The sequence below is a fragment of the Peromyscus leucopus genome, chromosome 22 (assembly GCF_004664715.2).
Source record: "Peromyscus leucopus breed LL Stock chromosome 22, UCI_PerLeu_2.1, whole genome shotgun sequence".
NCBI lineage: Eukaryota > Metazoa > Chordata > Mammalia > Rodentia > Cricetidae > Peromyscus > Peromyscus leucopus.
In genome coordinates, this window is record NC_051081.1 from 3,085,987 (window position 1) to 3,110,946 (window position 24,960).

At 55.0% G+C, this 24,960-nt stretch overlaps 1 protein-coding gene across 1 annotated transcript in view; it reads left to right on the forward strand.

Annotated features, from left to right (window-relative positions):
- Window positions 1-3,264: 3,264 nt before the first annotated feature.
- Ranbp3 (RAN binding protein 3) overlaps window positions 3,265-24,960 on the forward strand; it is a 44,975-nt gene continuing 23,279 nt past the window's right edge. The window contains 3 exon segments of the mRNA XM_028863344.2: window positions 3,265-3,370; window positions 15,423-15,478; window positions 21,622-21,822. Of these exon segments, the coding sequence (XP_028719177.1) occupies window positions 3,349-3,370; window positions 15,423-15,478; window positions 21,622-21,822 (279 nt within the window). The 5' untranslated portion in view covers window positions 3,265-3,348.

A 24,960-nucleotide genomic window follows, 5' to 3' on the forward strand; every position in this document is an offset into this window, starting at 1 on the left:
ACTGACTAGCTCTTACACTTAAACTCCGCCCATTTCTGTTAACCTATATGTTGCCACATGTTCTGTGGCTTTACCTGTGTGCCATTACATGCTGCTCCCTGTGCTGCGGGCCGCAGGAATATATCATAAGAACTCAGCTGGTTATGGCAAAGTCACTACCTTGACGGATCATGGAATTCCTCCAGAGGAAGCCAAATCCCAAGGAGTTTTTGGTGTTACTTGGCTTGTTATATATCATCTGTCTTCTGTTATGAAAATCATGTGTGCCTTCATAGCTTTCCCAATTGACTTTTCCCTAAGAAGGGCTAACAATGTGGACTGTTCACTCTCTAGACATACACATTCCAGGCATTTGGAGAACAGCCTCAGGAAAGGCTTTCTCTGGAATCAGATTATCTCCCTTAGCCACTTTCAAGGATTAACAGTGATAACAGTTCCCATGCAAGTCTCCTGATTTAAGATAAATTCCGCAAGGAGACACCGCCTAGGTCAGGTGGACATTAAGTAATAGCTTTACACAATTTAGCTCGGACCCTCCTTTCTTACAGCCTTACTAACTTTATAGACCTTTAACTCCTTACCTAACCACTTCTAGGAATATTTAGATAACCTTCTGCGCTGACAGCTATGCTCAGCCAGAACCCCAGTTCAAGCCTCCCTGTAATTATCGTCATTGGCAGCATCCGGCCAGGTCCATCCCCAGATGGAGGAAAGTACCTTATCAGAGATACCTCCATACTTTCTAAGAATAGACTTAAGCATCCAGCCTACCTGTTTGAGAAGGCCTGGTGGATGTGCCAATTAAGCTCTACTTCCTCCTTTCCCAAATCTTACCTCTGGTTCCAGATCTCCTTTAACTATCACCAGAGGAATCACAGGTTGTCTAGCGACTGAGCACACTTTGCCCCACCCTGCAGAAAAACAGCAGATAGCTTGGACAGATAGGAGCCACAGGAAAAAAGAAGACACTTTTATTTTCTCCCATTGACCTAGCAACTTATAGATTCTTAACATTTTCTACTAATCAGGTTTAAGAGTTTAATAGTTGAGCACATAAGATCCCTCTTCTTAGATATTACCTGAATTTAGCATTTAGTTAATTCATTTCCCCATTGGTCACTTCCCTTTGGGGTTGCAAATGATAATTAACAGTTATTGTCTCTCAATGTTATTCTTATCACCCCTCCGTTTGACCCTGGAAGCCTGGCTTTATATACTTGGACTTCCAGGGCAAGGACAGAGAGAGAAGAGAAAAGAGAATGGAAGAACTAGATGGGTAAGAACTTGAGAGGAATGAACTGAGATGGGGAAGAACTAGATTGAAGGGCTAGAAGAGAGGACAAGAGGAACGAGATGGAAGACCAGGAAGAGCCAGATGGGGAAGAACAAGATGAGGAAGAGCTAGATGGGGAAGTACTAGCTGGGTAAGAACAAGATGAAAAGGACCTAGATGAGGCAGAATTAAGATGAGAGAATTAACATAGAACTTAGAGGGAGCAATAGATAAGTATAGAGAGAAATCAGGCAAGAAAGGAGCTAGGCACGAGAACAGAACTGAAGCTGTGTATAAAGGATGTTATGCCAGAGGAATTAAAGCAAGTGGACTATAGAGCTCGGTGTGCTGAGATTCTATTTCCCGAAAATAGTCCTCGCCGTTAGTAGTTCTCTCTCCTGAGCTCCTGGGATGTGTAATATTAAGGCTGGTCCCTCCAATATTATACAAGAGCTTCTCTTCTCTCGCCACTGCATCGGACAGACAGAGAGACCAAGCCCCGGAGCTCGAAATAAAGGCTCTTTGCTTTTACATATGGGATTCGGTCTCCATGGTGGTCTTTTGGGGGTCCCTGTGATCTGGGCATGACAATTAGCAATCTGGTGATCTGCATTATCTGTTGCCCATATCAAGCTCCTACAACCAAGACTGCTAGTAGCCCAAATGACCTGTATGTTATCTGTATGACCCAGACTAGGCCAGACCCGTAGGCCCTTAAGTTACTACAGGTACCCTGTCTCTAGAACCCATCTTCTCGGAAGAGATGACATGTGCTCTGAGTTGAGTTTCAATGTAATTATGCTTCCTTGTAAAGTGGGGATTGTATTACACCAGAAAACGTTTTTCCAAATTATTCTGGGCTTAAATACATTGGGAATAACCCACCTGTTATTAGCTCCCTAAAGTCTGATCCAGGTTGACTAAGTCAGTCTGCATCAGCTCTCTTGTCTCTTCACGAAGCTCATTTCCCTGTATGAGACCTTCAGGGAACCCCTCATGTTCTTAGTCTAGATTTCCAAGATTCCCGAGCCTGCAACTGTGCATGGGACAGAGCCTGGAGAGCCTGAAGAAGCAAATGGAGGGCAAAGAAACGCGGTCCGTTTGGAAACAGGGAGTGAAGAGGGCCTTGGATTTCAACTGTTTTTCAGAGACGAATAGGCCAGGCATGGAGATGATGAGAGATGAGCAGAAATAATATCAGAACCAACTCTGTTCAACATGACCATGAGCTCAAGGTGTTTATTTATAGAGTTGGGAGAGGAACTGGGTGGCAGAGCCTGCCTAGAATCCCCAGTGAAGGGCTGGGGGCGTGGTCAGCGTGGAGCCCCGCCTAGAATCCCCAGTGAGGATCTGGGGGCGTGGTCAGGGTGAAGCCCCGCCTAGAATCCCCCAGTGAGGGGCTGGGGGCGTGGTCAGGGAGCGGACCCCAGGGGGGGGGCGGGGGGGAGCCCTGCCCAGAATCCCCAGGGAGGGGCTGGGGGCGTGGTCAGGGTGGAGCCCCGCCTAGGATCCCCAAGTGAGGGCCTGGGGGCGTGGTCGGGGTGGAGCCCCGCCTAGAATCCCCAGCGAGGGGCTGGGGGCGTGGTCCGGGTGGAGCCCCGCCTAGAATCCCGGTGAGGGGCTGGGGGCGTGGTCAGGGTGGAGCCCCGCCTAGAATCCCCGTGGGGGGGGGGGGGGGGGGGGGGGGCCCAGTGAGGGGCTGGGGGCGTGGTCATGGTGGAGCCCCGCCTAGAATCGCCCAGTGAGGGGCTGGGGGCGTGGTCATGGTGCAGCCCCGCCTAGAATCCCCCAGTGAGGGGCTGGGGGCGTGGTCAGGATGCAGCCCCGCCTAGAATCCCTGGTGAGGGGCTGGGGGCGTGGTCAGGGTGGAGCCCCGCCTAGAATCCCTGGTGATGGGCTGGGGGCGTGGCCCGGGTTGAGCCCCGCCTAGAATCCCTGGTGAGGGGCTGGGGGCGTGGCCCGGGTGTCGCCCCGCCTAGAATCCCCCAGTGAGGGGCTGGGGGCGTGGTTAGGGTGGAGCAGGCCGAGCCCAGGGGGCCCGCGCGGGGCCTTGTGGGAGGGCTTAAGGAAGTAAAATGGCGGACCTGGCGAACGAAGGTAGGGGAGGCGCCGTCGGAGGCCAGCTGGCGGCGGTCGGGCGGGGTGCGGGAGGTCGAGGGAGCCCCAGAGCCGAAGGGTGAGCGCCCCAGAGTGCGCGAGTCCGGCCGCGTCAGGTCTGGGCACCCAGCGGGGCCCACCCCACCATGGCGTCCGGTTCCCGGCCCGGTTCCTCGCGGCAGCCCCGGCGTCTGCCTCTGCCGGGCCTCGAGTCTCCTGAGCCCCGTCGCGACCGCCACCCGAGGCCTTCTCGCCCCGCACGCCGCCCCGGGAGCCCAACGGGCCGGAGCCGCGGCTCCACGGCCTCGGGCAGGGCGAGACCTCAGGCCTGCTCGCCGGCCCAGCGCGCCACGCTCCCTCCCTTCCCCGCCCCCCTCGCCTGGGGCCCGGGCCTGCGTCCCCAGCCTGGCCTCAGGCCCTCCTTCCAGTCATCCCACAAGGTCCTGCACCACTCCGACCTGTGGCTTGCATCCCGAGCTCTGCTCAACCCCGAACCTGGCGCCCATATTCCCGCCATTGGCTTCCATGCCCTTTGGGGTGCACCTGATACCCCCCCCCCCCCATTTAAGCCTGGTCTCCCGATCTTGAAAGTCCCAACTGCTTCTGTACAACCCGTTTTTATTTTTGACACGTGATACCCTTCCCTGTGGAGTTTGACACCTGCTTGAGTGGTGTGAATATAGTAAGGCTACCCAGTGCCACAGACCTTGCACCCCTCTTCCCACCAGACCCCCAAGTCCTTTGGGGTGCAGCTATCACCTATTTTAGGCTTGGCCACCTGATGTGCAGGTCTTAATTGCTTCTGCACACCCCCTTTCTTTGCCCTGTGGGTCCTCCCCGGTGAGGCCCTGATCCCCGTCTGAGCACTCTGGACGATGTCACACTTCTCAGACTCATAGTCAGCCCCTCTGCAGCCTGATGCCCTCTGATGCTCTCCCTTGGGGGCTGCTCCTGGGCTGTAGTTTTGGGACTTCAGGGGTCTATTTTTAGTCCTGTCCTTTCTCCCTGCACATCTACAGACAGGTTAATAGCAGCAGGGACCTGGTTCTCCACCGTGCAATATTCCTTCCTGCCTGTGACATGTGGCCGGAAGCTTCTGTAGAAAACCCAGGGATGTGGGCTTCTTCAGAGAGCCCACTTGGCCCTGGTAGGGGAGGGCGTTGGGATGGTGCCCGGAGAATGGAGGTAGTGTTTACTCCTACAATACTCAGTCTCCATCCGAGCCTTGAAGGTAGGTGTAGGTAAATCGCCTGAGTCACATCAGGAGGCAGGCCTGTGTGAACCAGGGTGGCCTGGGCTAAGGAACCTTTGTGGGTGGAGGCAGTAGGGGGACCAGAGAACAAGAGGTTGGAGTGGCGTACTCTGTGGATGTGTTTTAAACCCATACTTCCTTTTAAAACTTGTTAGGGTTTTATGTTTGGTGTATTTTGTTTTGTTTTTGTGTTTTGTTTTGTTTTTGTTTTTGTTTTTTGAGACAGTCTCATAGCCCAGGCTGTCCTCAAACTCACCTTATGGCTGAAGCCAGCCATGAAGTCCTGGTCCTCATGCCTCCACCTCCCAAATGCTGGGATGACAGGTGTGCAGTACCCCATGGGGCTAGTGTCACCGAGATCTCCTTTGGGGTTGGTAATGCCCTGTCTCGACCAGAGTCCCCTCCCTGAAAACCGGTCGTCTCTCAACCTGCCTTCCATGATTGTCAGTGGGAACTTCCCTCTTAGCCCAGAGCCACCAACACCGTTTCCATGGGGTGTCTTTCCCTCTTCTCCTGCTGCGCCTGAACCAGAAGCTCGAGTGACCCTCCTACACAGGCCCTCCCTCCCTCTCTGACCCCCTGTGCTCCGGCCTTCCTCGAACCTGGATTTCCTGTCTGGAGTACCTCCCGCCTGCCCCCAGCCCACCCTGATGGTCTGCTTTCTTCATGCTGCTGTACTCTTGAGGAATTCTCTGGCCACCTGTTTTCCTTGGTGGCCACCTTTCCTGTCCCCTCTGCCCTGCTTTATTTTCCCATGGCAGCTGTCAGTCAGCAGGCTGGGTCATGCTCTGCTGGAGCTGAGCACTGCCAGGGCAGGACCCTTTCCTCCTCCATCACTAGTGGGCCCCTTGCTTCTAGAGCAGTGCTTGGTACAGAAGCCATCCGAGAGCGAGCGTCCTCCTCATGAGAAAGGAGCACGGAAGGAGTTTGTTGGCGAGGGGCCTTGGAGCAGGGGCCTTTGGATTTGCTGTCCTCTGGGGCTGTGTTTTCTTGTGGCTCCCGTACACTACCCGATCTGTTGTAAAACTGAAATGGAATGTTTGGCACAGTAGTTTGTACCTAGGAAGGGCTGTGCCCACCTCCTGTTTTGTCCCCAGACAAGAGCCCTGTTTTAGTCAGGTTCAGGATGTGAAATTTTTGTACCTTAGATCTGTCGTTTTTGAATCAGTTACTGTGTGTTTCCGGAACACTCCTTCTCTTGGTCACGTTCCCAGCACGGCCTTTGATGTCTTGTCACCTTTGTAAAGTAGGTGTATGGTGTTGGTTTTTGTTTTGAAACAGTGTCATATAGTCCAGGCTGGCCTTGAAGTTGCTGTGTAGCTGAGGATGACCTTGAACAACTGATCCTTCTGCCTCCACTTTCCCAGTGCTGGGATGACAAGTGTGTGGCTGACATGATGCTGGGGGTGGAGCCCAGGGCTGTGCATACTAGGCTAGCACTCAGCCCCTTGGCATTGGCTGTTTGCCTGTGTGTTTTGAAGCTATGGAGTACCTACCCCATAGTCATGAGTGCCCTAGGGCTGTGGCTCCTGCCTTTCCAGGCCCAGATCCTTAGTCCCTCTTCCTCCCAGGCCCCCCTCCATCCATTTCATCTCTCTGCCCTGAGCCATCTCATCTCAGGCATTGTGAGGTAGTGGCTGGCCCCAGCACTCTTCAGTCCATAGATGTTTGATTTCCAACCAGTATGGTGCTTGGGTAGCCCCATAACCCCAGATCTCTGGACCCCTGGATCCCTGCATTGCCAAGGGCAGACCAGGTTGCAGAGCCTTGCTCTGTGCAGCTCAGGTGAGGTGTATCCTGCTTACATGTAAGGAAGCATCCTCAGTTATAGCTCAGTGCTGCATCCTGAAGGCTGTTGTTGCCATGGTAATCTCATAGAAGGACCGGCAGCTCTTACAGTCCTATGGAACTTCTGTAGTTCATGGCTTTGAGAAGTCCTCTTGCACTGCTTCTCTCCTGGGAGAGAGACAGACAGAGGCTGGAACAAGGCTTTCCCACTCTGCATCCTGTTTCAGTAGTCCCTCAACACTGGACAGAAGTAGGGTGAAGACAGCTTGATTGTGGGGTGGGAAGGAAGATAGCACAGAAGAGTGGGACCCAGCAGGACCAACAGTGGCTCGTAGCTGTTCAGTTCCTGGCGGGCTGTGTGTATGCATGGTGGGAACCAGGAGCCACCTTGGGCTGGACAGGGCTGTCCCGTGCATTTTAGGTTTGGCACTAAATGCACTAGTGTGGCCAGATGCACTTACTGAACGCTATTAGCACAACCCATCTTTAGTCTCCTGCCCCAGGGTGGTGGTGACTTCCTAAAATACTTCCATACATAGCCCCACCCTATGGATTAGGGTAGCTTCAGGGTCATCTCCCAGGTCAGTCCCACAGGTGTCAGGATGGTGGGCATAGGCTTTACCCTAGAGTAAACCAGGCTAGTGGTTTTACTTTGCCCTGACCTGAGGCCTCAGTTTCCCCGATAGCAAAATGGGAATGCAGATCATGGCCCCGTCTCATGGTGCTTGTGAGCCTGTGGTAGTGAATGCTCGCTGGCAGCCGGTGTTCCAACCCTGAACCACCATTTCAGACATGGGCAGCTCAGAGGTGCAGTGGGGGATGGGAGAGGAGAAAGGGGGGAGGAAAGAAAGAAAAGCACTGGGTGTGGCTTGGTGGTCTTAGGTCCGTCCACAGTGTCACATGGGTGGATGGAAGGGAGGAAGTAGAGTGAGTCCTCCCTGAGATGACCCTGGCTAAGTGGCTCCTGGCAGCCCCGGAGGCACACCTCTGTCCCCTGTATCCTGTCTGCCTGTCTGCATGACCTGTAGCCCAGGGCTTCTCAGCCTGGGCATTGTGGACACCTAGGGGAGGCTCCTTGCTTGTGGAGGTGCCGCCTCAGGCGTTGCAGGTGCCTGCAGCTCAGGTGTTAGCTGCGCCCTCCCTCAGAGTCGGGCTGGAGCCTGGCCTCTCTTACCCCTCGCATGTCTTACATCTGACCCTCAGGTCAGAGGAACCTGAACACAGGGCTGTGTGCTGGCTTAGAAGGCTGACAGGTGTCCTGTCCTGGGTGTGTCCTGGGACCATGAGCCTGGCCTTGACTCTTGCTGCTCTAGCAGAGGTGGAGAGGTGGCAGAGGGGCTTTGTGATGATCGGGCTGCAGAAGCTCTAACCTCTGAAGACGGTGGCGGTGTGGCAGGTGAACCACCGTTGAACCACCTCCATTCAGTGGGACTGAGTGAGTGGAGGCAGCTGAGCTTGGCGAAGTTGGGCCCAGTGGCCCAGGCCTGTTATCCCAGCTCTTGGGAGGCTGAGGCAGGAGCATCTCAATCAAGTTCAGACCAGCCTGGGCTACGTGCTTAGTATTTTCAAGCCTAGCCTGGGCAACTTAGCAAGACCCTGTTTCAAAATTCAAAAAGGAAAAAAGAGAATGTTTAGAGTGGATGGGAAGGGAAGGTACAGGTGATTTCCAGATTGGCAGGTTCAGGCTCAGGGCCTGTGCAGGCTGGTAGCTCTCCAAGGTGCTTACTTCCCAGCCACTGGCCGCCACTCCGGGTGGGTGACAGTGGCACAGGCCCTTCCGCCTGTCCTAAGGGCATTGGTCTCTGCTTCCTCTGCATAGGCTCCTCCTTGAGTTGTCCTCAGTGTGGTAGAGAGAAGCATCCCCACACTCCTGTGTGCCCAGAGCACCCAGAGAGTTTAAAAATCTCCAGGAAGGCAGAGTAGAGCGCCACAGACGGCAGGTGTCACCTTACCCAGGCCCAGCGGAGGGGCCGCTCACTCCCATGGGCCTTCTGTGCGTGTTTTTAATTAGGAAGCAGCCTGAGATTCTGCAATTTCAGGGATATAGCTTCAGGTTTCTGATTTGTTTTGACAATGAGGAACTGGTCTGGGCCAGCTTGCACATTCATGGTTTGCTGGGGCTGGGGGCCAGCTGCCATCCCTTCCCCAGAGACTGAGGACTCGTGGGCGCCTCCGTGTCTGCTGTGCTTCTCCCTGCACGTGGGCCTGGCCTCTGTGGCCTGGTTGTGTGCTCCCTTAACTTCCTGAGGGTCTGCGGTGACTCAGGGTACCATCTGTCTTGTTTTGCCAGCGTTCAGAGGGCAGCAGCCAAAGGTCTCACCGCTTCCAGGGTCCAGGACCACTGCAGGGCTGCAGCCTTACAGTGACCTCACCCAGCTCCTGCCAGGTAGCTGGGACAACAGGCCTGTGCCAGCAGGCTCACTTAACTGCTTTTAAAGAGTTTAAAGAGTGTATACAAGTACACACACTCACACTGGTGAGCACTTGAGTAGCGGATGCAAAGGCCCTGGGTTCACCGCCAGCACTAGAAAAGTTGGTCTCCTCTTAGCACCTCCTAGATGCATTTTAGTCCTTACAGGTAATTACAGCCTGGAGTCATGCACTAGCATGGCACTGGGTCCTGCTGCTGGAAAGCTTGAGAACCAGGGTGGCGCCTGGGTGTCTGGGTGTGTGTACTGTCTGCACCCCAGGGCGTTTTGCCTGGGCCCAGCCAGCAGGCTTCCATCGTATCTCATTTCCTGCATCTGGATGCTAGGCAAGAAGAGGAGCCAGTGGTGGGGTTGTCGGACAGAACCATTCTGAGTGACCCCGTGGGGTGTGGGGCTACATGTGGGTCCTGCTGGCCGCAAATCTAGATGCTCGTGTTCCCTCTGCTATACTGGGACAGGACAGGATGGGGCTGTCACTGGGGCTAGTGTAGGATGATTGGTGACTTCTGTGGCCTCTCCTCCCAGGACATCAGCCACACCCACTCACCATCTGTCACCAGAAGAACTAATCCCTTAAGGTCCAGGAGCACTCCTGATAGAGAACCAGCAGGTTAGGGGAGACCTGGTCATCCCAAAGATCTGCCCTGCAGAGGCCATGGCAGAGAGGGAGAGAGGTGTTGACGCTCCGGGCTCTGCTGGGTGAGACTTGACATCACCTGTCAAGTCTGATTGGGACAAGGACCTGACCCCATTTCTTCCCATGGTGTTGACCGCATGTGGTGGGGCTGGGGGTTGGTGGCTCTCTGGTCCCGTGCTTTGGGTGGTGATGCTCCCCATCTTCACTTGCCACGCCCACTAAGTGCCCTGAGCCCTCATGGCAGTGAGTTGACGGAGACACACCATGGGGGCAGCTGCCTGCCAGCCAGGTGTGAGGTGTCCTGCCCTCCTTTTCGGTGCTGTGGCTGCTTGGAACTCTGTCAGTGTTGGGTGCCTCCAGTGTCAGGGTGCAGCCCTCCCACCGCCTGGCACTGGCCACCACAGTGCCTCCTTCCATATTCCACGGTGGCCAACTCTACCTACGTGTCATTCTGTGGTCCAAGGCTCAAGTGACTGCTATGGGATGTCTCCCTGCATGTAGCGTCTGTGCACTTGCTTGGTTCTGGCCTCCCTAGTTAGCCTGGCACCTACAGCGTCTCAGCTTGCCTTCCCTCAGAGTCTGCCGCAGCCCTCTGGGATTGCCAGGCACAGCATTGCATCGAGCGTATCATGGTTGGCCACCTGAAGGCTAGCAGCTGCCTTTGCATGCACGGTTTGTGCTTCCAGATGCCCTCAGTGTTTTGTCGTGTGGTCTTGGGTGTGATCGCAGTGACAGGAACTGACGCTGCCTGGGAGCTTGCAGTGGGTCACTGTCCTCAAGCACTTGAACACAGCTCTCATTGACCCGTCCCTCTTTCAGACTCACCCAGGATCCAGGTGGCTGAGGTGGCCTTGGACATACCCACACTCCCACTGCCAGTCCTAGCAGCCGCCCCCACACCGTGTGTTCCAGAGGCCTCGGGTTTCCTTCCCCGCCAGCCTTCTTCACTTTCAGTTCACCATGTTTGTGTTCGGCCACACAGGACACTTGCCTGTGTTCGCTAGGCTGGTGGACTCCATGTCACTTCCCTTTCTTCCCTTTGTGAGCTCTCTGGGGTCTGGCCAGACTCGGAGTGAGTGGGCTTCTTCTAAGCTGTAGGGACAGCAGGATGGGAGAGGTGGCATGTGGTGCCTCCTTCTCAGCATGTCCTGTTCAGGAGCTGAGCCACTGGGCACGGTGTGCACTCACCCCAAAGGCCAGTCTTTTGCTGCCGTTGGTACTCCTGTGGCCAAGGCCTCCAGGACCCTCAGTAGTCGGCCACACCAGGGCAGTGACTTAGCCACGAGTGGGAGCGGCAGGTGCTCCACGTGGTGGCCACAGGTCTTGTGCTCCTCCTATGTCCTTAGGGAAAAAAGAATAGAATTGAAAGCCAACCAATATGTGACAATTCATCATTGGATTTAAATCACACCTGGAAGGTGGGGATTGGGGTCTAGTGGAAGGTTTTCACATGGAGCACAAGGCAAAATCATTCTAGAAAATTAGATGGCATGGAGAGTGCATTACCCCAGCAGTGCCCCTGCCAAAACCTCTATGAGGACAGCTGGGGACTTCCAGAGAAGTCACAGAAAGATGTTTCCAGGTGCCACTGTCCCTGTGCAGGCTAGGAAGCCTGAGACACACAGGCCTGAGGCCTCGTTCCCACCACGGAGCTCACGGGACCAGCACTGACGAGTGAGGGTTTTTACTGCAAGGGTCGCCTCTGCCCAGTGCAGACTTGTTCACACAACACCCAGCTGCTGGCAGTTGTCGCCGTCCTCACTGGATGAAAGTGGCTGGTGCTGGGCCCAGGGTGCTGGAGGGATGCTTGCCAATGGCGTTCAAGGATAAGAAGGTGGACTCACAGGGTGTTGACTTGCTGACAAGGTGCTGAGCCCTTCAGTGGCCGTCCAGCTGCGGTGGCTGCCTGGCAGGTGAAGTGCCGAGGGAGAAAGCAAGTGTGGGCTCCTGCCTCCTCCCTTCTTCCTGTCTTTGCCCAGGCCCCAAAGATCTTCCCAGGTGTTTGTCCTCTAGGGTGTTTTGTTCCAGATGCCACAACTCCAGAGGAGGATGGAGGGTGGCCCACCTTGGGGTCACAGCTGGCACATTGGTGAGGCTGGCTGTGCAGAGCCGGTAGCAGCACGAAGTGCTGGAGGTTTGAGGGAATCCCAGAGAGGACATGCCTGCCGTGGATGAACGGCAAAGGCCACAAGAAGACTCAGGAGAACACTGGAGCTGACTGACTACCTGGACCAGGCCGGCCCCTCACTCACTTTTGAAGTGGGGACAGTGGGTTCAAACCAGGCCTTGAGACCGGGGCACATGGGTAGGAACAGCTTCCCATCACCACTCCAGATGCAGAGTCCACCGGCCCAGAACTAGGCTTCGTTGCCGAGTGACTTGGAGGTTTGTGTTTGATATGTGGCAGATGGGAGTGCTGTGGCCATCAGCCCCTACTGGCTGGCGTGCAGGGTCCTCCCAAGTTCCTGTCTGGGCTCTGACATCATCCTGCGGCTGCCTGCCAAGCACCTGTCCTGTGTGCTTCGAGAACTCCTGTCCTGGGGATGTGGGAACAGCAGCTACTGCTTCCTCACAGAGGAAGGTCCCAGTAACAGATTAGAGCGGGACCAAGTGTGTGATCCAAAGCAGCTTCCCCAGCCTGTGAACTCTGTCCCCTCCAGAGACTCAAGCCCTCCGACATGTAGGGCAGAGTTGCATACAAAGTTGAGAGGAGGGTCTGGTGTCTTAGATGAGGGTTCAGTGACCTTCCTGTAGCCTCCTGAGCAGCGTGTCAGCAGTGAGCATGCTCACGGGGTCTGAGACGCCCATGAAGCCAGCAGCTGTTTTGCTAGGAGACTAAGAGCTGTGAAGCTCTGTGGTGCTGAGGAGTCAAAGCTCACTCCTGTCTCCCAGTCTTGGGGTCCTGGTGCACCTGCACCCTCTCCTCCTACCGTAGCCTCTGTGCATCCCTTCTGTACTGCCCTGCGGACTAAAGCCGGGGTGTTTTAGTGCTGTCTGCATGTACGTCTGCAGTCCAGAAGAGGGCGCCAGATCTCACTACAGATGGTTGTGAGCCACCATGTGGTTGCTGGGAATTGAACTCAGGACCTCTGGAAGAGCAGCCAGTGCTCTCAACTGCTGAGCCATCTCTTCAGCCCCTTATTTTAATTTTATTTATTTATTTATTTATTTATTTATTTATTTATTTATTTATTTTGAGACAGGGTTTCTTTGTGTATCTTTGCACCTTTCCATGAACTCGCTCTCTAGACCAGGCTGGCCTCGAACTCAAAGAGATCCTCCTGCCTCTGCCTCCTGAGTGCTGGGATTAAAGATGTGCCCCACCACCGGCCAGCTCTATTTTTTTTTAAAGAGATGTTTTAATTATGTGCGTAGGTTTATGCATGTGACTACAGTGTTGGTAGAGGCTGGAAGAGGTTGGTGGGTCCTCTGGCGTGAGCCACCTGATAAGGGTGCTGGGGACCAAACCCTGGTCCTCTTAAGAGCAGGGCCTGGCCACTGAACAGCTCTCCAGTACCTTCAGTTTTCATTTGTACTCAGGACAGCCTTTAGGACAGCTCTTCAGGGTGTGGGTCCCACGCATGCCAGCAAGCTTCTTACCCTGCTGAGCTATCTGGAGAGCCAGCCCTGTTTGTTTTTGAGGTGGTCTCATGTCACCCGGGCTGGTCTTGAACTGCTGATCCTTCTACCTCTACTTCCCAAGTGCTATTAGGAGTGCAGGTGTGTGCGCGCCACCACATGTGGTTTCTGTGACTTTGTGCATGCTAGGTGGATGTTGTACTCCTGGATCCACGTGCCCTGCCTAGAGGGTGAATTGAAGGTGTCATACATTGGTTGACATGCTGACCAGAGACCTGTGGGAGCCTGGAATGCTGGCTTGGTGTCCCTGGGCTGATCCAAGCCAAAGACACCAAGGGAGCGCCTGTCTGTATGGGAGGCAGTGTTGGCTTCGAGGGTGATCCTGAGTCCCAGGCAGACAGCAGGGGCCCGTTTTCCTAGTGGAGCTCACACCCTGGTCCCTCGGAGGCACGGTGGCTTTGTGTATCTGTCACACCTGGGGCCTTCGTAAGGAAGGTCTGGATGGTTCCACGTTAGAACCAGGCCAGGGTGGGTCTGGTGTGCACTGGTGTCACCTGCCTGAGTGCGTCCGAGTGCTGTTGTCCCCAGCTGAGCATGTCTCTGAGCTCCTTGAAGTTGTTGCTTACCTGATGGCTCTCCCTGTCTCACCCTAGGCCCTGTCCTGTGTGTCCACCAGATCCCTGGAGAGGCCTGGCCTCCCTGCTGTCCTGACACACACCTGTACCTAGGGAATACATACCCATCAGTACTGAGGGGCTGTGGTGGGGCTGTAGTCCCGGGGTAGGTGGCAGGGGCAGGCTTCTGGTACAGACTGGCTTCAGCAGCAATAGGCACCATTTACTGGCCTGACAGCATCTGAGGCCTCTCAGCCTCACACAGGGCCCAGGGCCTGGAGCGCCAGTCCTCCATGCTGTAGCTGCCCTGCTCCAAGGTCCCAGGTAGTGAGTGACAGGTGGCCAGGCAGCCCTGGTAGAAGGAGAGTCTCTCTTCTCATAGCCCCAGCCATGTATTCATGAGCCAGTCCCCTGGGCCAGGGTGCCGTCCTCCGCAAGCCCCGAGGGAGGGTGCGTTGAAAGGGACCAAAGTGGCCAAAGTGCTGGCTCCTTACTCATCTGACTGGTGCTGGGTGCAGAGGTGCTGACAGGGCTCCAGGACCTGGCCCACATACTGTGGTGAGCTGCTCCTCGGCCCAGCCTTCCCCCTCCCTGCCGTCATTTGTGTTTGCTGTGTCCACAGGAGCTGTGACCCGGCTGGAGAGTGTGCCGTTGTCTGGTGGCACTCGGGCTTCAGGCTGGGCCGTAAGGCAGATGGACGGACATAGGTGGTCAGGAGCACTGGGGCAGGGGGCTGAGGTGGTGAGGATGTCACCCGTCAGCAGGTGCCTGCTTCCCTAGGAGTGGGCATAGCTATGGCCCTGCTGTGTCTCTCCTCCCCATTCTTCTCATGCTCCAAGCGTGGACACACACACATCTGCCACCCAGGCACTGTGGCTTTCTCTGGCCCTGTGCCTCATGTAGTGCCCAGGCCTACTTGTATGCAACCTTGGGGGCTTGTGGTGCTCATGGGAGTTACCATAGCCACAAGGACACCGCTGGTCGCACATGCTGTCCCATCAGGTGCAGCACCTCTGGGCAGCAGGAGTCTTTTTTAATGAGCACCGATAGGGACCAGGTCGGTTGGCTTTCTAGGGTTGCTGTCTAAGAGCAGGAGCCTAACGGCCAGCTGCTTACCAGTCGGGCATGATGGCGCACACCTTTAACCCCAGAACTTGGTTGGAAGAGACAGGAGCATCTCTGTGACTTGGAGACCAGCCTGGTCTACATAGCAAGACCCAGTCTCAAAAATAACAACAACAAAAAAACCTAAGTCGGTGCCCAGCTCTTAGGCAGGAGTCATGATTCTGTGGTGTCTTGCACCTGCTGACTTCTCAAACTCCTGTCCTGCGTCCTGGCCCCAGTAATGTGCAGGCAGAAAGGCCATGCCACTGAGGGGTTCCACATGCAGGTGCCTCTGATAGCCTCTGAGTGGCTGGGTATTCTGTGAGCTGCTTTTAAATGTCCCCCATCCCCAGCCCCCGAGACAGGGTTTCTCTGTGTAGCCCTGGCTATCCTGGATCTCGCTCTGTAGACCAGGCTGGCCTCGAACTCACAGAGATCTGCCTCTCTCTGCCTCCCTGTGCTGGGATTAAAGGCGTGCGCCACCACCGCCCGGCGAAAATGTATCTTTGTGCATGTTGCATGTGTGCGTGTTGTCGGGTACCTGTGCACACGCACTGGCATATTTACACGTGTGTTTAGCTGACTAGAAACGAGCCGTGTTGACTGTTGCGATGCAGCATTGGGAAAACACTGATGTTTCTTTTTGCAGAGAAGCCTGCCGTCGCTCCGTCTGTCTTTGTGTTTCAGAAGGACAAAGGACAGAAGGTAAGGGACCCTGGGCACTCTGCACACACCGTACTCAGACTTGCTTTGCCTCCTAAGAAGCCAGTGAAGGCCAGGCTGACGGCCAGAGCATGGGCTGTGACACATCTCCACCACCCTCCTGGGTTCCAGAACTGTGGGAGGATGGAGGTTGGTGAGGTCGAGAATAGCAAGTACTGGGCACATCTTGGGGTTCATGGAGCATACATTTAGCACACAGCCCCCATTCTATCCTCAGCACCCCAGGAAAGTGTCCCAGCTCGGGTGTGTCACTGCGTCTGAAGTAATCTTGGGCTTACTGTCCCTGCCTCTCCTCCCTGTCTATGGGTGTATCACCCCAGAGGCATGTGCTGTATGTCTACTGGGCACCATGTCTGGACCTTGCCTGGTATGAAGAGGCAAGAGCCAAGGATGCCACTGTCCTTCTCCAGGCCATCCATTTGTGCTCTCCTGAACACAGTGGTCTGTAGGGGTCAGAGGCATGTCAGAAGACAGGCTGCTGGTGGGAGGCTGGCTGTATTTGACAGTGTCTGGGTCATCAGCTGGGGGCTGCTGCTGGCCAGATGATGGTGCTTACAGTTGCCACCATTGTTGTGTGGTCTGTACTCGGGAGGGAGGGAAGCTGCTGCCTGCCCCGCCTCCATGCCTGCCAGGTGACACTGCCCGAGTGGTGGTGGTGAGCCGATTGGCTGGCTCTTCCTATCTTTTGCTGAAGCATCTGGAGGCCCCAGGAAGCTGCTGGTTTGTTTTGGTGACAGAGTGGTTTCCAAAATGCCATGTTTACTTCTGTCCCCAGCCTGGTGACAGCTGTGCCCTGGGGTCCTCTGCATGGTCTTCAGTGGTGAGCGTGGTATGAGGTCGGTTGTTTCTGTCCAGTGTTAGTACTATCTGGACTTTCGAGACCCTCGTTGGGTCACGTGTTGTATCTTTAGTTGGTTGTGTTAGAGGCCCCCCCCCCCCCCCCCGCTGCCCTCTGCTGCTGTGTGAATAGACCCACAGCGAGTCCTGGGCAGCTGGTGGCCGCAGTTTGCATGCTTTTGCCCTGTGTTTCATACACAGAAGGTCCTTGCCGTCTCCTGTGAAGGAAGCCCCCAATAAGAGCTGCTGAAAACCTGAGGCCGGCAGGTTTCAGCTCTGAGGGGATGCTAGGGGTGTGGCTAGGTGTGAGCACACCCATCTCCCAATGTCACAGTCCTTGGGGTAACAAAGATCACTAGTTTGGGTTCAGCTTCTCCAAGAGGTGCACATGACTGGCCTTAGGTGCTGGCTTTGATATTCCAAATGTGCTGTGTGTTCTTACCAAAGCCATGGGCTTTTGGTGCTGTTCCTTTGCAGTGTGACCACCAGGCAGAAATGATGGCTAGAGCCAGCCTGAGCTACACTGTGAAGACTTGTCTCCTTATTTTGTATATGAGCATCTCTGTGCACCACAATGTGTTTTGGTTCCTGTGGAGGCCAGAGGAGGGTGTCGGGTCCCCAGGGCTGGAGTTCGAGGTGGTTGTGAATGTCCATCCATCATCCTTAGTCTCCCTCAGGTCCTGGCCCAGGTCACACTTGGAACAGTTTAAACAGAGAGAGACAGGAGACTCAGGTCTGAGCACTTCGGTAGACAGGAGATTCTCACAGCAAAGACTGACTTTCTTTCTTTCTTTCTTTCTTTCTTTCTTTCTTTCTTTCTTTCTTTCTTTCTTTCTTTCTTTCTTTCTTTCTTTCTTTCTTCCTTCCTTCCTTCCTTCCTTCCTTCCTTCCTTCCTTCCTTCCTTCCTTCCTTCCTTCCTTCCTTTTTTCTTCTTTTTTTAAAAAAATAATCTATTTTATGTGCATTGGTGTGAAGGTGTCATCCCCAGGAACTGGAGTTACAGACAGTTGTGAGCTGCCATGTGGGTGCTGGGAATTGAACCCAGGTCCTCTGGAGGAGCAATCAGTGCTCCTAACCCCTGAGCCATCTCCCCAGCCCAACACAATTATTTCTTGAGCACACCGTGTTACTGGGGTCATCCTGCCTTCCTGGGGGAATTGCTCTGTTCTCCAGAGGCGAACTGGGGGCTTAGGGGAGGCCAGGACTTAGCATTGCCCCTTGAGCTGTTTACAGAGGTGTGTCCTGGGGGTGGGCCCAGTGGCTGCTCATCCTGACACAGGGTCTGCTTGTCTGTCACTGCTCCTCTTCTGGGGTTTGGGGACAGTGTTCCCTTAGCTCGGTTCTTCTGGGGTCTTACTGTCTCCTCAGCAAGCCCGTTACCAAATCATTACAGCTACAGCTCTGTTGCCGTGGGTCTCTCCTGCCTCTGCAAGGAGGGTCTGCATTCTCAGCTCCTGGGCCAGAACCCGGTCTGTTTAAGCAAACAGGCACCATCAACACCCAAGTGAGACCTTTGTCCCTCTGTCCGCAGACCAGATTAGCCACGCTTCTCTCAGGAGGCTGTCTCCCTCTTCCTCTGTCCTGGTTTTGCTGTTATGTTTTCAGTTTTATTTGGGAAATCCTTAGATCCTCGGAAAAGATGACTGGGCATAGTAGCACACACTTGTAATCCCAGCATCAGAGGCAGAGGCCAGCCTGGGCTGCACAATGAAACTCTGCATGTGGGGGGGGGGGCGTAGGGGAACAGGAGGATAATAGCACTCAGCCCCAGTGCTCACGTCCACCCAACATCGCCAGGGCCCTGACCGAGGAAGGATTTGGTGCAGTTAGCACCTGGGCTTGGTCCCTTCCATAGCACCAGGCGCAGAGCACTCCTGACTGAAGTGGTCAGTGTGGAGCCAAAGTTCAGTTGTCTCAAAAGTCCCTTAAAGCTTTTTATGTGTGGGCTGAACTTCCTGATCTGCAGCCATCAACCGGGGAGCAGATAACCCCAGTTACCCGGTGTGAAGTAGGAAGACGGCAAGATTTGAGCTTGCCTGGGCTATAGAATTTCAGGATCCTGGCTCCAGAGAGCGCTTGGTCCATGTAAAGCAGGCTGCACTGGATGGTGGTGCAGGACTGGAAAGGGAGGAGGTGGCTCCGCTGCCTGCCAGGAGCATCCACCTCACTTGACACATGCATCAGCGGCTGTGCAGTGGCAGTGGCGTGTTGGCTGTGTTGCCCAGGGCGACAGGTGGCCAGGCACCTCCTGTTGTTGCCTGGGATAGGGAATCTGCCCGCTCCTGTTTGTTTTATGGGTGTTGTTTGTTGCTGTCAGTTGTTTTTGGTGATGGAACCAGGAGTGTGTGTGCCGGCCCAGCATGCTAGCACCAAAGCATATCCCCAATCCAAGCTTTTGGTTACTTATTTATTAATTAATTAATAACTATTACTGTTATTTAGAGATGGGGCCTCACTGTATAGTCCTGGCTGGCCTAGAACCTGCTATTTGAGCAGGCTGTCCTGAACTCACGGAGATCTGCTTGCTTCTGCCTCCACTCCCCAGGTGCTTGGATAAAGGTATGCACTACCACACCTGGCTTATTTATTCATTTTGAGATTAGAAATCTCATGTTTGGGGTTAGAGATGGCCCAGCAGTTTAAGAGCACTGGCTGCTCCTGCAGAGAACCTGGGTTCAGTTCCCAGCACCCACATGGAGGCTCACAGCTGTCTGTAACTCCAGCTCCAGGGGATCTGACATCCTCCACTGGCCTCTGGATTCATGGTACACGCACTATTTGCAAGTCAATACTGACACATAAAAATAAAAATGAAACCTGTTAAAAAAAAAAAAAAGAGTCTCGCCTGGCGGTGGTGGCGCACGCCTTTAATCCCAGCACTCGGGAGGCAGAGGCAGGTGGATCTCTGTGAGTTTGAGGCCTGCCTGGGCTACCAAGCGAGTTCCAGGAAAGGCGCAAAGTTACACAGAGAAACCCTGTCTCGAAAAACCAAAAAAAAAAAAAAAAAGATTCTCTTATACCTTTAATCCCAGCACTCAGAAGGCAGAGGCAGATGATCTCTGAGTTCAAGGACAGCCAGGGCTATACAGAGAAATCCTGTCTTGAAAAACAAAACAACAAAAGTCTCATGTTCTATCAACTGCATTAGCTGGGTGATTTTATTTTATTTTATTTTTGGTAATTTATTTTACGTGTATGAGTGTTTTGCCTGCTTGTATCCAAGGAGGTCAGAAGAGGTTGTCAAGTCCCCTGGAACTGGAATTTCAGACAGTTGTGAGTTGCCATGTGGGTGCTGAGAGTTGAACCTGGGTTTTCTAGAAAAGTAGGCTGAGTCCTCTCTCCCGCTCTGTGGTCATTGTTTTTAATACAGAATCAAGCTGTCCTTGAACTCTTGGACTGATCTTCCTGCCTGTCTCCTGAGGGGGAGGGTGGTGTGGGAGCTGGGAGTGGAGTCCAGGGCCTTTCACGTGTGAGGCAAGTGCTCTCCGCGATGGAGCCACAGCCCAGGTTTTTATTCTATTTTATTTTGAGACAGTCTTGTGCTGTTGCCCAGGCTGGGGTTCAAGCCTCCAACGGCTGGAGTGACAGGTGCACTCCCAGACTCCAGACCTTAGTCACCTGAAGACTCGTGGCCAGATTGGTGGCACAAGATCCTCTAGCTCTTCTGTCCTGTGTCCTGGGGACACTGTTTGTGGGGCTTGGGTACGAGGCCATCCCTGCGTGCCTGTGAGGCATCAGCCTGTCTTTCTCTGCGCCTGCTGTGTTGTCGGTGATAGGTTGCCACTGCGGTGCCTGCTGCCAGCTGTGCTCTCAGAGTCCGTGCTCCTCAGCCCCAGCACTGGCTCCCCTGGGCAGTCGGTGCTCCCTGGACAGCAGGTGCTCCCTGGGCAGCCGGTGCTCCCTGGACAGCAGGTGCTCCCTGGGCAGCAGGTGCTCCCTGGACAGCAGGTGCTCCCTGGGCAGCTGGTGCTCCCTGGGCAGCAGGTGCTCCCTGGGCAGCAGGTGCTCCCTGGGCATGTATGTGACAAGCTGCTGTGCCCATTGTCTGCATAGCACCTGGACCATTTGGCTCTTCAGTGTGGCTATCCCTGGGAATACAGGTGTCAAAAGAGGGTGGCAGGCTGTGATATGGCTCAGTCCTGAAGACAGGTGGAGCCCTCCTTGTCTTTGTCCCTGGCCCCCAAGAGCCTACTGTATGCCTTCCATGTGACTCCAGTCAGCTGATCCTAGCTCCCACTTTCCCAGAAAGATGTTAAATCTCACTCTTAGGAGTAGCAGGAGGTGCTGATGTGGCCACTGTGCTCCGGGAAGACCTTGCACAGGAAGCCGCTGTTGTCCCTTGATGATGCTGAGATCTGAGCGTGAAATGACCTCGTGGAGAAGCTTTGTAAACGTTCCCCACCCCTCTGGGCCAGGGCCAAAGACTACGTAGCCGAGGCTGGCCTGGTCTCGCGGTCCTCCTGCCTCTGCCTGCTGAGTGCTGAGATTGCAGGCTTGTGCCACCACACCTGGCCTTGAAGGAAGTTTGATGGAGCCGTTTCTTTCCACAGGGCTCTGCGCTTGTTGTATTTTCTTTTGATGGGGGTCATGTTTCAAAGTAGCACCCATGCCACATCTGGTGACACAATCCTGCGTCCCAGCCACCCGGGAGGCTGAGACAAGAGGGCCCCTGGAGCACAGGACTCAAGGTGACCTGGGTATCACAGCAAGACCTTGACTCAAATCACAGTACAGCCTTGTGGGCAAGTCATACCCTCGAGACATTTCAGTAACTGGCTGAGAACCAACTGGTGGACGGTGCCATGTGGGGCTTGGGGCCCTAGGCCACTGTGGCAGGACATCACCTCTGAGAAAGAGTTGGGGCCACAGATGCTTGACCTAGACGCCTGCAGAGTACCCAGATCTACCTCAAAGTCTGCCAGGCAGTATTTGCATCTCGTGGCTTTTTCCAAATAGGCCCACACCCAGGATGTGTGAGATGAGCCCGAGAAAACCAGAGGCCAAAGAATCTGTGGATGTCCTGGCCCTCTGTCCGTTGACAGCATTTCAGTGTCCAGTTGGAGTGGCAGGACCCTCGGGGTTTAACCTCTAGTATCATGTCTCCATCCTTGTTTTGAGAGAAGGTGTCCTCATGCTGGGTCCACAGTTGTTCTGAGAAGGAGGCTCAGACCTACCTGCCCAAGAGCCCTATTCATGGGAAGGCAGAGGTAGGGACAGGGACCCTCCCCTTCCCCATGGTGTGGCCTTTTGTGTACATTGAAGGAAAATTGTCTTTTTTGCTCCCCAGTCCTCCACAGAGCACAAAGACTTGCCGGAGTCGGGAGAGGAGCCTCGGGGGGAGGCGGAGGCGCCCCGCCCTGATGCAGGGCACCCCGAATCCTCTGGGGAGCATGCCTTAGACCCTCCTGCCCCTACTGGTGCTTCCACCAGCTCTCCTCCGCCCCCTGCTCCTGCAGCCCAGCCTCCTTGTGTGCGAGAACTGGCAGGGGTAAGTGCCCACAGCCCACCCTGCACTCTGTTACCCTGGGCCACCAGGTCCCGAGCCCCTGTCCCTTTAGCCCAAGAATCAGCTGGGAGGGGGTAGCAAGGACTGACTGAGTCCATTTCAGTCCATGCAACCGACCAGGCAGAGGGACTGAGCCCCTCTTGTCTACACCACAGTGAGAGATGGGCTCTGCTTCCTAGGAGATGGGAGGGGCCCCAAGAGGAGCTGGGCTGCGCTGTCCCCCTTCCAGGCCCCTTCCGGCCCCATTGACCTTCTCCCACGTCTCTTCTTGTGAATCTGAGTGTTCAAGTTCAGGGTCTTAGGAACCCGGGGCTCTGGAGACTGAGCTTGGGCTGCAGTGAAGCAGGAGGGGAAGCCCTGTCCATCCTTCGAGCACACGGAAGTTGTGCGTGGGTGGGTAGCTTGCACCCCAGTGGCAGGAAGTGTCTGTTTTAAAAGATAAGTGAGAGCTGGGAAGGTGGCTCAGTGGATAGGAGCATAGCTGTGAAACCAGGATGACCCGAGTTCAAATCCCAGCACCCACGTAAAGCCAGACATGGCTGCCTGTGCCTGAAACCCCAGCACTGTGGGGGAAGGGGTGAGACAGGAGGATCTCAGAGCTCAGTGGTTGGTCAGCCTAGCCCCAAATGGTGAGCTTTAGGTTCAGTGAGAGGTCGCTTTAAAAAGAACGAGTTGGAGAGCATAGAAGACACCCAGCGTCTTGAGCTGGTCTCGCACTGTCGCCGGGTGTGCAGTGGCAGCAGAGCCACGCTTGCCCTGCATCCTCTGCAGGCCTCAGTGGTCCCCTCTTCACGCCAGCTGCAGCCCCCAAGCCTGGGTCATGCTGGGAGAAGGTTTGACCAGGCTGTGGTCCTGCCCTGCCATCTGAGGGTTCAGGTTGTGAGGGGAAAGAAGCGAGATTGTATGGTGTGTGTGTGTTGGGGGGTGCTGTGGGAAGAGTACTCGGTGATGCAGAAGAAACCTCATGAATACCGCGGTGCTCTGATTTTACTCTGGACAGAGCACCCTTCGAAACTGCATCCAGAAGCCTCCTGTCTGGGCAGAGGCTCTGCAGCCCGGGGGCGTCTTCCAGGCTGAGCCAGGAGCAGTCCGTCCGTCCCAGAGCCCTCATGACAGTAGCTGCTCTGGAGCCGAGGTCCCGTGTGGCGACCTGGGCCCACAGAGCCTGCCTTCTTAAATCTCATGGGCTGCAGACTTGAGCAGCATAGCCCCCCAGATCACCCAGGAAAGGGGCCTCCAGAGAAGGGGAGCCAGAGCTCCCCCCCAACTGCTTACAACTCCAGAGCGCCTGGAGCAGCACTCTCACACCACTTGGTGACAGCGCTGAGCCACCAGGCCAGCGTCGAGCTCTCAGTGGGGAAGCTGGGCCGGTTGCCAAGGGTAGTCTCGTGGCTGGCGCACTGCACAGACACACTGTAATTTGGGTCAATTGGGCTGTAAATCCAGTTGGGTGGAAACTGATCCTGGGGATACCAAGCTGAGCTCACCAGTCCCTGTACAGCAGAGCGGCCTTCTTCTGGCTGTGCCCTAACTCTCGGCTCCCCACAGAGCCCCTCCATTTCTCCAGTCTGTCTGCACTCCGTGCCATGCTTCCCGGGTGTGTAGGGTGAGAGCCAGCCTTGTGATAAGCAGTTGCCCACCAGGGGCCTGTGAAGAGCCTGCTGGCCTGAGGACTCTGGAAAGACCTTGCTGTATAGCACCCACGTGCACCTGACCCTTCAAAATGCCAGCCTTGGGGACAGCTTTTGTGCTCTTGTGAGGGGGTTTGTTTAACTTAAATGTATAGAATTGCCAGGTGGTCATGACGCACGCCTTTAATCCCAGCATCCTGGGAGTCAGAGCCAGGCGGATCTCTGAGTTCGAGGCCAGCCTGGTCTACAGAGTGAGTTCCAGGAAAGGCGCAAAGCTACACAGAGAAACCCTGTCTTGAAAAACCAAAAAAAAGTATAGAATTATACACACGCTTTTACAATGGGGGGGGGGGCACAGAGGTGCACATGAGTTCTGTGCCCAAGCAGGCCAGAGGCTGGGTGCCCCGGGACTGTGGTTCCAGGCAGTTGTGAGCTGCCTCAGGTGGGCGCTGGGAGCTAAGCCTCCGTCCTGTAGAAGACTACTTAGTGCTCTTGAGCACTGAGCCATCTCTAACCCTGAGGGTGGCCTCTGATGTGTCCTGTCAGCTGGCCAGCCATAGCACCCAGAAGTGGCTTGTGTGTGCTTCTCACCCAGGAGGACCAGTGCCAAGGCCAACTAGGGTCATGCTGTGTTTTGGGGTTTTTCTGGGTCAGGGTCTCATGTAGCTCAATCTGGCTTTGAACTCCTGATCTTCCTGCCTCTGCCTCCAACCTCCCACCTCTGTGGCTCTTGAGTCACTGCTGGCAGAACTGAGCCAGTCCACAGGTCCACAGCTGCCGTGAGCATCACTCTGAGCCTCTTCATCCATCCAAGGTGGTACGGGGATCAGTTGGAACCCTAGCCAGGCCTTTCTCCTTGGCTCCCTGGTTAGTGAGGTGGATGCTTCATTCAACCTGTGTCTCCGTGTGTCATCCTGGAGCCCTTGTCCTTGAAGCAGTAGGACTGCTTCCTGTCCTCTGGGAAACTTCATTCCCACATGCACCCCTGGTGATGTCCCAGATGAATCCACAAGAACCTGCTCCTTTGATGGAGCTGAGCAGCAGCAAAGTGGCCCTGACACGATGTTGGGAGCCGTGTCCTCAGACTATCCGCATCCATTCCAGGCGTGTATCTGCAAGGCCAGTGATGCAGGCCTTCACCACTCACCAGTGCCCACAGAGTCCCCAGGGTGAATCACACTTGTAGGTTGGGCATGGATCCAGCAAGGTAGCAGAGACCCAGAGAATGTTCTCAAGGCACCCCAGAGGACAAGAGGAAGCATCAAGGTTCACACACATTATGGCTTTCACTATGTGCTAGGTTGTAGGCCCTTGCTGGTTCTCTGAGATGCAGAGTTCATTGGCAGATTCCCAGCAAATGTCTGTTGTATGGCCAGGTACCAGTGTGGGCTGGACTTGGGGTCCAATGGGGTAACACCCCAGGTCAGGATCTGCACCCTGTTGGTGCAGTGTGAGCATAGAAATTTGCTGTGGGGTTGGTGCCCATCTG